The 12,701-nt window shown below is 44.9% G+C and overlaps 1 protein-coding gene across 1 annotated transcript in view; it reads left to right on the top strand.

Annotated features, from left to right (window-relative positions):
• Window positions 1-12,701, top strand: part of zdhhc16b (zinc finger DHHC-type palmitoyltransferase 16b) — a 44,688-nt gene that overhangs the window by 22,784 nt on the left and 9,203 nt on the right. The window contains exons 3-8 of the mRNA XM_037691583.1: window positions 1,861-1,949; window positions 4,941-5,031; window positions 5,669-5,974; window positions 8,449-8,464; window positions 9,304-9,321; window positions 11,633-11,676. Coding sequence (XP_037547511.1) covers window positions 1,861-1,949; window positions 4,941-5,031; window positions 5,669-5,974; window positions 8,449-8,464; window positions 9,304-9,321; window positions 11,633-11,676 — 564 coding nt within the window. The remainder of the gene's footprint in view (window positions 1-1,860; window positions 1,950-4,940; window positions 5,032-5,668; window positions 5,975-8,448; window positions 8,465-9,303; window positions 9,322-11,632; window positions 11,677-12,701) is intronic.

Genomic DNA, 12,701 nt, shown 5'->3' with positions numbered 1-12,701 from the left:
CGGTCACCTCTTCTCGTTGTGCAGCGTTTTCTGCCACACTTTTCCCTTCCCACAGACTTCCCACTGAGGTGCCTTGATACAGCACTCTGGGAACAGCCTATTCGTTCAGCAATTTCTTTCTGTGTCTTACCCTCTTGCTTGAGGGTGTCAATGATGGCCTTCTGGACAGCAGTCAGGTCGGCAGTCTTACCCATGATTGTGGTTTTGAGTAATGAACAAGGCTGGGAGTTTTTAAAAGCCTCAGGAATCTTTTGCAGGTGTTTAGAGTTACGTCATTGATTCAGATGGTTAGGTTAATAGCTTGTTTAGAGAACCTTTTCATGATATGCAAATTTTTTGGGACAGGCATTTTGGGTTTTCATGAGCTGTATGCCATAATCATCAGTATTAAAACAATTAAAGGCCTGAAATATTTCAGTTGGTGTGCAATGAATCTGAAATATATGGAAGTTTAATTTTTATCATTACGTTATGGAAAATAATGACCTTTATCACAATATGCTAATTTCTTTGAGAAGGACCTGTATATCTCAAACTTAAGATAAATACTGTTTATTATTATTAAACTTATTATTTAGCACATTTAAATGTTGTAGTGCAGCGCGACGTGTGCGCGTGCCTCGTTCTATAAACAGCAACATTAGAACTGGATCAGATTGACTCTTCCAACACAGATGTAATTGGACTACTTATATCGCGCCTTTCTATCTTATTTCAAGATACTCAAAGCTCTTTACACTACAATCTGTGCCTCATTTACCCATTCATACAGCACTCTACTAGATCTCTACAAAGCTAATTGAACAAATCATTCTAAAGAGACTAATCAGAGCTTTATCACATTCATACACTGATGGGACACACATCAGAGAGGCTATGAGGGGTTCAGTGTCTTGCCCAGGGACACTTGGACATGTGACTGCTGGTGGATTCGAACCCCCAACTCTCACATTGGAGGACGACTGCTCTAACCACTCAGCCACAGCCGCCCCAAAGATGTCTGTCACAGAAACCTGGAATCAACTAGATTAACTACGAGATTAAAAATATATTCCATAAATCGAGGTTCTGAAAGCAGTGTGTCCGCCGCCATGTTGATAGAGATGATAATAGCATCTGTCCGCGCGTGCGTGTGCGCATGTGGTTTAACACAAAGCCTCAGCGGGAGATGTTTACATTATCAGCGGGGGGTCAGCGAAAAACCTCCACCCTGGAAGGTGGGTTCAGAAACCTCTGGATTCAAAGAGAGGGGGGCCACTGGTGTCATGTAAATGATCAGCAGATCCGCAGAGAGAAAGCTGCGGATGCACTCAAAATACGGGCCGTGTAAACGGCCCCTTACACTACTGTTATTGATAGTATCACTCAACCCCCTGTGAATAGTAAACAGCCATCAGTGTGCTAATGATCCATTGTTAGGCTGATGGTCCTTCTTGACCATGTGAGCAGCTGGTTTTGGTTGTCAGCAGCAAAACTGGTTGATCCACTCTGAGAAGGTGCTATTTAAGAGACTGAGCTGAATACAGCAACTCAGACTGAGGAAGTCTCTCGGATGAGAGACGAAACGTTTCTATATTTTTTTTGCTTTTTGTTTTTTTTTTAATGTCCAGAGGACCAGATTGAACGTTTTTGGAAAACAATTTCTTATTTTCACATTTGAAATGTTTACTATGTTCCTTTTCTACATAAAATATGGGATTTGCAAATCATTGCATTACTTTTAAATGTATATTTTTACACAGCATCCTAACTTTTATAGAATTGGAGGATATTATTACTACTTTTATCCTCGAGGTAAATTATTTTAACATTGATTTAATAAAACTACAATGCAGTCTTTCTCTTGTCAATTTATTTCAGAACAAACTTAAAGTGCCCTCTGTTTCCATCTGTAAGAAATGTGTCACACCAAAACCACCGCGGACGCACCATTGTAGCATCTGCAACATGTAAGCATGTCTGATCAATCAGCTGTACTCATCTGGAAAGTTAGTCACAGCTCACATCTTTTGAAGTGTGCTTTAGTGAAAAGGTTATAAATAATATCTGGTCGTAGAAGGATCATTTAATAGCCTCAGTTTGGAGAAATGGTTTAATTCTGACTGGACTGATGAGCTAATGGCTAGTCTGAGTAGAGGCAGGAACAATGTTGATTCCTTTCTGTGGTAACAATGCCCTCATTCAGAATTCACAATGGTTCATGAAAATGCTATTTATTAAAATTGTCAGCTCTTTTCATATACAAGTGCTGGTCATAAAATTATATCAGGAAAAAGTTGATTTATTTCAGTAATTCCATTCAAAAAGTGAAACTGTTTTTTCATTCAACCAATATTTGTACAGGTTAATCCTATTGAGCCTCGGGGACTCATTTACAAGAGAGACCGGAATTTTAACATTGCGACGACAATAGACAATCATAAAAGAGGCATACAATTAAAAAAAATTTTTTTTTGTATATTAAACTTAGACTATAAACTCGTATATTATATTCATTCATTACACACAGACTGATATATTTCAACTGTTTATTTATTTTAATGTTGATGATTATAACTGACCACTATTGAAATCCCCAAATTCAGTATCTCAGAAAATTATAATATTACTTAAGACCAATAAAAAATGATTTTTAGAAATGTTGGCCAACTGAAAAGTATAAACATGAAAAGTATGAGCATGTACAGCACTCAATACTTAGTTGAGGCTCCTTTGTCTGGATTACTGCAGCAATGATGTGGCATTGAGTCGATCAGTCTGTGGCACTGCTCAGATGTTATGAGAGTCCAGGTTGCTCTGATAGTGGCCTTTAGCTCTTCTGAATTGTTGGGTCTGGTGTATCACGTCTTCCTCTTTACAATACACCACAGATTTTCTATGGGGTTAAGTTCAGGTGAGTTTGCTGGCCAGTTAAGAACAGGGATACCATGGTACTTAAACCAGGTACTAGTAGCTTTGGCACTGTGTGCAGGTGCCATGTCCGGTTGAAAAATGAAATGTGCATCTCCATAAAGTTGGTCAGCAGCAGGAACCATGAAGTGCTCTAAAACATCCTGGTAGACGGCTGCATTGACCTTGGACCTCAGAAAACACAGTGGACCAACACCAGTAGATAACATGGCACCCCAAACCATCACTGACTGTGTAAACTTGACACTGGACCTCAAGCAATGTGGATTCTGTGCCTCTACTCTCTTCATCCAGACTCTGGGACCTTGATTTCCAAAGAAATGCAAAATGTACTTTCATCAGAGAACATAACTTTGGACCACTCAGCAACAGTCTCAGGTGAGATGCTTCTGAAGCAGTCTCTTGTTCAAGAATGGTGTGACACAAGAAACGTGACAGCTGAACCCCTAGTCTTGCATACGTCTGAGCATAGTGGTTCTTGAAACACTGACTCCAGCTGCAGTCCACTCTGTGTGAATCTCCCCCACATTTTGGAATGGGTTTTGTCTCACCATCATCTCCAGGGTGCAGGTTATCCCTTTTACACTGTTTTTTCTACCATATATTTTCCTTCCCTTCACACCTCTATCAATGTAATTGACACAGCTCTGTGAACAGCCAGCCTCTTTAGCAATGACCTTTTGTGTCTTGCCCTCCTTGTGCAAGGTGTCAGTGGTCATCTTATGGACAACTGTCAAGTCAGCAGTCTTCCCCATGATTGTGTAACCTACAGAACTAGACTGAGACCATTTAAAGGCCTTTGCAGGTGTTTTGAGTTAATTAGCTGATTAGTGTGTGACACCAGGTGCCTTCAATATGGAACCTTTTCACAATATTCTAATTTTCTGAGCTACTGAATTTGGGGTTTTAATTGGTTGTCAGTTATAATCAACATAAAAAAAAACATTTGAAATATTATCAGTTTATGTGTAATGAATGAATATAATATACAAGTTTCACTTTTTGAATGGAATTACTGAAATAAATAAACTTTTTCATGATACTCTAATTTTATGACCAGCACCTGTACAGTAATTCTGTGATTATTGTTAAGTGTATAAAGCAGCAGCAACTAGTTGTAGCACTTCTGGTGCAGCTGGGGGTAGCAGGAATATAATGTTTCTGCTAGAAAACATAAAATGCAAACTTAAGAGATGCAAATATTTTTTAAATGACTTTCACATAAAGCACAACATTTTTTTAGACTGGAAATGTTTAAAGTCTGCAGTAGTGCAATTTTGTCCCAGCCCTGCTCACATCTCCATGCTGCTGATCTCATGCTGCTGATTTATTTCATGTTGCTGCGTTCATTCGTCCTCATCTGCTCACACAGACTCATGTTCGTGCTGCTGTTGTTTGGCGCATTGTTTTGTACTATTTGTGCTTAGTATATTCTTAATTTAGCGTATTTCTTAGTTCATATCTTAGATCTTACTACTGTTTTTCTTTACAGTTAATACTTTTGTTGGATGTAACTGGTTACCTGTGTACATAGTTTTGTTCCACCACATGTACCACATGTGATGTGAATGACAATAAAGGCGCCTTGACCTTGATTAGTCTTTAACTCATCAGTCTGGTTAGGATTCAGTTCTATTTCGTATAGGCTTCGCCCTTTAAGGCTGTCGCTAGTGGGTTTTATCCCGTCATGCGAAGCATTACACTGAAAAATTTAGTCCACGCCCACCTGATGTGTGGGCCCCACCCGGTCCGTATAAATTACGTTAAGATTGGGTAATCGGCTCCCATTTTTCTTCAGCAAGCTAATAGCACTGTCAGAAGAACGAAAAAGGAAAGTTGTCTAGCTGACCAACCTTTGTTAAGACTGCCTGTGGCCCGCCACATCAATCTCCTGTCGTCCCGGTGAGTTCTCCTCCTCGAGGAGAAGCAGACGAGCAGTCTTGTTTCAAGGTAAGCGCCGAGGAGTATTTCTCAGTGGCATGTCGCTACACGCTGGACGACGCCATCTTGTAATTTTCCTCTTATCGCAGACTCTCGGAGCGAATCGGATGTTTCTTCCAAGACAGGCGACGCCAGCAGCAGCCCCCAGCTGCTCTTTCCCTCCTGAAGAGCGTAGTGTCGGTAGAGAGGGGCTGAGCGAATGCTCACCCCCCCTCACCTTATCTCGCATCGGCGACCATACCGCTCCCAGCCGCTGGTGCCCTCCTCTGGAGCTGCCCAGCATAATCCAGGAGGCGGCTGACATGAAGGGACTTTTTTCCGTCCCTCTCCTTCCCCGCCAGTTCGGATGATCTAGTGGGAAGGTTTCTGGGCTCCATTCCGGCTCGCCGTCCTGATCCCATCTGGCCTCAGTTTCCCAGCAGCGACGGCCTACTGGGACGAGGCCACAGCCGATTCCTGGTAGAATAGGGCACCGGTTCCCACATCCGCGCCCATCACCAGAGCGGAGGGGTTTTCACGGAGCGGAAATTCCCTCAGTGCCCCCTGGGAGCCGAGCCTTGACGGAGGCTTTTTTGGAGCAAAGATGTCCAGGTTGGACCAGCGTCCTGCGCCTCAGGGTAAGCATAACCAGACGGTGACGTCCCTCTCCAACCGAGCTCACCAGCGTGCGTTCCAGGCAGCCGCAGCGAACAGCACGTTACGCTGTTGGCGTACAAAGTTCAAGAGGCGGAAGGAGACGTAACGCTCCCTCTGCAAGGCAGCTGACGTCATCCTCAACCAGTGCGCCTCTTTGTTGTCTGCCGGTCTCGCATCGCAGCCGGAGGACGAGGTTTCCCAGAGGTTCACCTGGTCCGTCACTCCACCTCCCTCTCGGAGGAGCTGCAAAAAGCTTTTTGTTGGAGGGCCCTCATCAACGAGGGATCATTTTCAAGACGCTCCACAGCTGCACAACGCCTCCCCACTCTGCTACGCCAGCCCCGCCCATCAGACATCCCCAGCATCCGGTAGTTCAGCTTTTCCCAGAGATCGCCAACAGGTGGCGTCCCAGGACAACAAACCGCAGAGCTCAGGGGGAGATGACTCAAATGACGGTTTGCGGGATGTGTGTGAAGATGACACGAATGTGGGAATAAAACATCGTTTTATGATGAAAGTGTCTTTTTAGCCAGTCTGTCAGCTCGGATGACCTGACAGCGGCTCTGCAACCCCCCCCCCCCCACACACACACACACGAATGAGCTGGTGGCCTTTAAAAGGTTGTTTCAATCACATCACTCCAAACAAGGCGAGACGCCCACATGACACAACAGTCATAAGTGAATGTGGCCCGCACAACGAGTCTCAGTGGAATAACTCGTTTTTCAGCCCAAGCTGCACACCCCTCACGAAGCGGTGCCAACGTGCACTCCCGTGGTGCGAGCAGCCTTCACCCATACGGCGCTGCGTTATGAAGGCACGCACGCAGCTTCTCAGCGCTCGCCGCTCACGTCAACATAAACGTGAGATCGCTGTACAAGCCCAGTAATGTATCTCGCTCTCGGCAGGAGGGACACGCGTCTCACTGGAGTGGTGTCAAAACGCGCGCTCCCGCGGCATCAACAGTTTTCACACGCCTCTCCTCAACATACGCCGGTCCACATAGACATGAATGCGGACCCGCAGCCGAGCACAGCACACAGACACGCTCGGAGCCCCTTCGAGGAAGCTTCGCCTGTGGGTCACGCGGAACACACTCCTGCGGCTCATGACAGCGGTTGAGGCGGTGGATTGACTGACATCCGTTAAAACATGATGCACCACCTAAACGCGCGCCCACTCCACGGACGTTACGCAGAGTGGCTGCGAGCTTGCTCGCCAGACATGGATGGCCAAAGCTGATAGCAGGGGTTGCATGTTGCAACTTGCAGCCCGACCCCCTCCGTTCGGAGGAGTTTTTAAAGAAGGTCCTGTCACTAGACCAGGTCTCATCCCTAAAGGCAGTAGTCCGGGGGTTCCCGACGGAGAGGAAAACACAGGTTGTTACTCACGTTATTTCCTGGTTCCAAATGGACCGGAGGAACGAGACCGATGTGGACCTGTCAGTTTTTCAACAAGGCGATCGTGGGCAGACCGCTTCACATGTCGGCACAGGCTCAGATGTTGACGTCACACCTGCTAATTCTGGGCTTCGCCATAAAATTGGAAAAGTTTGATTCTCCCGGCCCAGACAATTGTTATCTGGGAGTGGGGCTAAACTCGTTTATTCGTTTATCACAGACAAGAATAGACTCTTTTAAGAGTCCAGCTCCACCACGTAAGACCGGGCAGAGTAATAACAGATATTTTTCATCATAAAGCTGTTGAGTACAATGTCGTCAAAGCATGGATCTGGTGAGGCAAAAAGAGATGGACGATCACTGTTCCTCCCTCCGTGAGAGCAGACCTCCGACACTGGGTGGGCATCACAGGATCAGCCCTCAATTGGGTCAGATCTTACCTCACTTACAGATCCTTTTGTGTCTCCATCAAGGATTTTAGTTCCGCAGAGGCAGAGCTTAAATGGGGGGTTCCGCAGGGGTCCATCTTGGGTCCCCTCCTATTCTCTTTATACCTGCTGCCGCTTGGTGCTATTTTCCGGAAACACAACATGCCCTTCCACTTCTATGCTGATGACTGTCAAATTTACTTCCCCCTAAGACACATTGGCACATGCTCTATTCAACCGCTGCTCGACTGCCTGGCTGACATCAGGGACTGGATGTCTTTAAACTTAAGTTTCAATGAAAAGAAGTCTGAAGTCATGTTTTTCCCTCCTAACGACACAATCACAAACCACTGCATCGACCTCTCCACTCTAACCCTGTCAGAAAAACAAAGAGTCACTAATCTGGGTGTGATAATGGACCCTTCCCTGAAACTTAACAATCATGTAAACATGATTGTTAAATCATGTTTCTTCCAACTGAGGCGGCTGTCTAAACTGAAGCCCATTTTGTCCAAAAATAACCTGGAGACAGTAATACATGCATTCATTACATCTAGGCTTAATTACTGCAATTCACTCCCGTTTGGTTTCAGTCAGACCTCCATTGCACGACTACAACTGGTCCAGAATGCAGCAGCCCGATTTTTAACCAGTACAGGCAAAAGAGAGCACATTACACCAGTTTTGGCCTCACTGCACTGGTTACCGGTTCACTTTCGAATCCAGTTCAAAATACTCATGTATGTCTACAAATCACTGAACAGTGTCGCCCCCCCTTTCTCTATGATCTGCTACAACCGTATGTCCCACCGCGTTCCCTGAGGTCAGCGGACCAGTTGCTCCTCACAGTTCCAGGAACTCGTCTTAAACGCAGAGGTGACAGGGCCTTCTCTGTAGCAGGACCAAGACTCTGGAACGAGTTACCTCTGCTTGTCAGACAGGCCCCCTCCCTCTCGGTTTTTAAGTCCCGTTTAAAAACCCACTACTATTCAGTAGCTGTCAACACCAGCTGATCTGTGTTTTGATCCTGTATGCTCCATACTAGTTTGTCGTCATTATCTGCATCGTTTTTATGTCTATATTCTGATTTACCTCATTTTGTACATTGCTTTGTGTGTTACCTGTTGTTCTGTCTGTACAGCACTTTGGTTGGCCTTGTTGCTGTTTTAAGTGCTCTGTAAATAAAGTGGTATGGTATGGGAAAACCCCTGGTTTTGTCGGAGGGAGCCCCCGTCAGCAGACCTACGTCACACGTGTCGGTCTTCATAGACGCACCGGTGTCAGGTTGGGGGGTGACATGCCTATCTTGAGCTGTAGGGGCGCTGTGGCTTTGCTCACAAGAGCTCATATAAACGTTCTGGAAGATTGCACGGTTATGAATGTGATCCAACACTTTGCTCCTGTGCTACAGAATCAACGCAGCCCAAATGTTACTCATTGCGAGGAATGTACTGTGTTGGGCACACCAAAATCTGCTCTCCATCAGAGCAGTGTACATCCCTGGTGTTCTGTACAAGAGGCCGATGTGATGTCCAGGGGCGGTCCGCGTCACAGGGAGTGGACCCTCCACCTCGGTCTGATGGCCCAGACGTGGCAGGAATTTGGCAAAGCGGCCGTGGACCTGTTTGCGTCACGAGGAAACGCTCAGTGTCAACTATGGGCTTCACTGAGCCCGCGAGCGATCAGGAGTTACCCAGAAATAGGCCAGCACCTGTGGGTCTGGCCGCTGAGCAGATCCGCTTAGAGAGGATGGGTCTCCCGCAAGATGTAGAGACCACCTCATGTCCACTAGGTGGCGTGCTGTCCTTTTTGCAGCAGCTGAGGGACAGAAATTTGGCGTTCAGCACGCTTAAACGTATGCTGCAACCATCTCTCCTTGTCACAAATTTTTCGGAGACAGAAAATCCTTTAATCATCCACTGATGGAGCGTTTTGTAAAAGGTGTACGGAGAAGGTATAGAGGCCACCTCATGTCCACTAGGTGACGTGCTGTCTTTTCTGCAGCAGTCAATGGACAGAAATTTGGCGTTTAGCATGATTAAACGTATTCTACAGCCATCTCTTCTTGTAACAAAGATTTCGGAGACAGAACAGCCTTTAATCATCCGCTGATCAAGCGTTTTTTAAAAGGCGTACAGAGAAAGGTGTAGAGGCCACCTCATGTCCACTAGGTGGCGTGCTGTCCTTTCTGCAGCAACTGATGCACAGAAATTTGTCGTTCAACACGATTAAATGTACGATGCAGCCATCTCTTCCTGTCACAAAGGTTTTCAGGGACAGAACAGCTTTTAATCATCCGTTGATTAAGCATTTTTTAAAAGGTGTACATAGACGCAGGCCTGTTTTCACGCCCACTCGCTCCACAGTGGGATTTAACGCTGGTCCTGCGGGCCCTGATCAAAACTCCATTTGAGCCTCTGGATCAGGTCCCAATTAAATTCTTGTCTCTTAAAACAGCCCTGCTGCTGGCTTTAACATCCGCTAAGAGGGTGAGTGATTATCTGCCTTCTCTGTCGCTCCGTCATATCTTAGAATTCAGGCTGACGGCAGCTCAGCTGATTTAAGACCAAATCCAGCTTTATGCCTAAAACATCACAAGCTCTTTTAAATCAAGGGTGATATCGTTGGAGGGGTTTTTCCCTTCCCCCCACAAATCAGAAGAAGAGGTGTTTTTCCATCTTCTCTGTCCGGTGAGGGTGTTGACGTGTTACATAACACGCACAGCTGCAATGCGTCAAACTCAACATTTGTTTGTGCATTATAGAGATGCATCTGTAGGTCGCCCGTTATCCACCCAGCGCTTGTCACACTGGCTGTGTGAGGCGAAGCCTATAGAGCATCAGATTTAGAGCCTCCTGTCAACCTCAGAGCACACTCGACCAGGGGTACTGCATCTTCGACTGCCTTGCATAATGGTATGACAATGCAGAACATTTTGCACTGCGGCCGCGTGGTCAACACCCTGCTCATTCATTCGCTTTTATCTACGTGATGTGACGGCTCGTTCCATGACATATTCTGTCCTTAGTGTTTACAGAATGAATATTGTTGTTTCATGGAACTCCGTTTAACTCACATCTGTCTGCATGCATTACAGTGTGAGATGATGGTATCAATCACAAGTTGTGATTGTTATTTTTGGTTTTATTGTCACTAATCAATTCATGATTATTGTTACCAATCAGTTCATTTGATTATAATCAGCTCTCCTGTTATTATTAATCTGTTCATACTGTTTAGCCATAACCGGTTGGTTCATGGCTCTTTTCAGCATATTTTCCCTCCCCGTTGAATTTTTTTCTGGGGCATTCATACATTCAGAACGCATAGTTACACAACATGCGTCTGTGCATGGCACACATAATTACGCAATGCGTAATTACGCACATGGGGAGCTGAGTGACAAGACGTTTTTTAGGCAAGCTTCTGCTTCATACGGTGTTCGAATGGACCCAGTGAGGCGAGGACAACAGCCGCTTCACCCTTAACCCATCAGCGACAGCCTTAAAGGGCGAAGCTTATACGAAATAGAATGTTGGTTACGTACTGTAACCCCAGATTCTATGAGTATAAGCGTAGCCTTTTAAGCGTCGGGCCTCACTGGCTCCTAAATGGCTGAAGAAAAAGCTATTTGGGAGCCGATTACCCGCTCTTAACGTAATTTATACGGACTGGGTGGGGCCCACACAGCAGGTGGGCGTGGACTAAATTTTTTCAGTGTAATGCTTCGCATAACCGGATAACCCATCAGTGACAACCTTAAAGGGCTACGCTTATCCTCATAGAATCTGGGGTTACAGTACGTAACCAACGTTTTAGGTCAATTAATTAGGACTACCAAAAATTTTTCTATTTGTGAAATGTCAGAATAATGAGAGTGAGAATTTTTTTAAGGCAATTTTTATTCCTGTCTTCCAAGTCAAAAGTTTAAATACCCTTCATTAGTATTTGGTACCCTTGCCCTTAAACTGTATGGCTTGGGTCAAATGTTCTGGATATCCTCCCACAAGCTTCTCCCAATAGGTGGCAGGAATTTTGGCCCATTCCTCCTGACAGAACTGGTGTTCTTGACGGAACTGGTGGAACTGGGCCATGTTTGGAGGCTGCCTTGGTATCGTGCCTTTTCAGTTTTGCCCATAAGTTTTCGATAAGACTGAGATCAGGGCTTTGTGATGGCTACGCCAGAACATTGACTTTGTTCTTCTTGAGCCACTTTGTACCAGTTTGGCAGGATGCTTTGGGTCATGGTCCACTTGGAAAAAACATTTAAGCCCAAACTTTAACTTGCTAGCTGAAGTCTTGGGATGATGCTTCAAGTACAGAATCAGAATCAGTTTATTATCGCCATGTCAATGAACGAGGTTCACAAACTAGGAATTTGCTTCGACATAAGGTGCGAATAGTATTAAAGTAAAATAAAGTAAAAATAAAGTAAAAATTAAGTAAAAATTAAGTAAAAATGAGAACATTACATAAGACATAAGCCTGTGTACACCCACAAATAAAGTAAAATTAAAAACATAACATAACCATATGTACACCCATACAATAGAAAACAATAAAAAAGCTTAGAGAACAGTACAGATGGAGTATTCAATTATAAGACAGATGTAATGTGACCAAAGCAGAAATTATGAGGTAGCATTATGTGTGTTCAGGAGTCCAACAGCAGAGGGGAAGAAACTGTTCTTATTGCGGGAGGTTCTGGTCCGAATGGACCGAAGCCTCCTGCCTGAGGGGAGTGGTTCAAACAGTCCGTGTGCAGGGTCAGCTGTGATCCGACCTGCTCGCCTCACAGTCCTGGAGATGTACAGGTCGTGGAGGGATGGAAGGCTGCAGCCGATCACTAAGGTGATCGGCTGCAGCAAGTACCAAGTACAGGTCCTTCTAAAAAAATTAGCATATTATGATAAAGGTCATTATTTTCCATAATGTAATGATAAAAATGAAACTTTCATATATTTCAGATTCATTGCACACCAACTGAAATATTTAAGGTCTTTAATTGTTTTAATACTGATGATTATGGCATACAGCTCATGAAAACCCAAAATGCCTGTCCCAAAAAATTTGCATATCATGAAAAGGTTCTCTAAACAAGCTATTAACCAACCATCTGAATCAACGACGTAACTCTAAACACCTGCAAAAGATTCCTAAGGCTTTTAAAAACTCCCAGCCTTGTTCATTACTCAAAACCGCAATCATGGGTAAGACTGCCGACCTGACTGCTGTCCAGAAGGCCATCATTGACACCCTCAAGCAAGAGGGTAAGACACAGAAAGAAATTGCTGAATGAATAGGCTGTTCCCAGAGTGCTGTATCAAGGCACCTCAGCAGGAAGTCTGTGGGAAGGGAAAAGTGTGGCAGAAAACGCTGCACAACG

The sequence above is a fragment of the Nematolebias whitei genome, chromosome 17 (assembly GCF_014905685.2).
Source record: "Nematolebias whitei isolate Nwh7 chromosome 17, NemWhi1, whole genome shotgun sequence".
NCBI classification, from domain to species: domain Eukaryota; kingdom Metazoa; phylum Chordata; class Actinopteri; order Cyprinodontiformes; family Rivulidae; genus Nematolebias; species Nematolebias whitei.
This window is presented reverse-complemented; position numbering and strand designations above follow the sequence as displayed.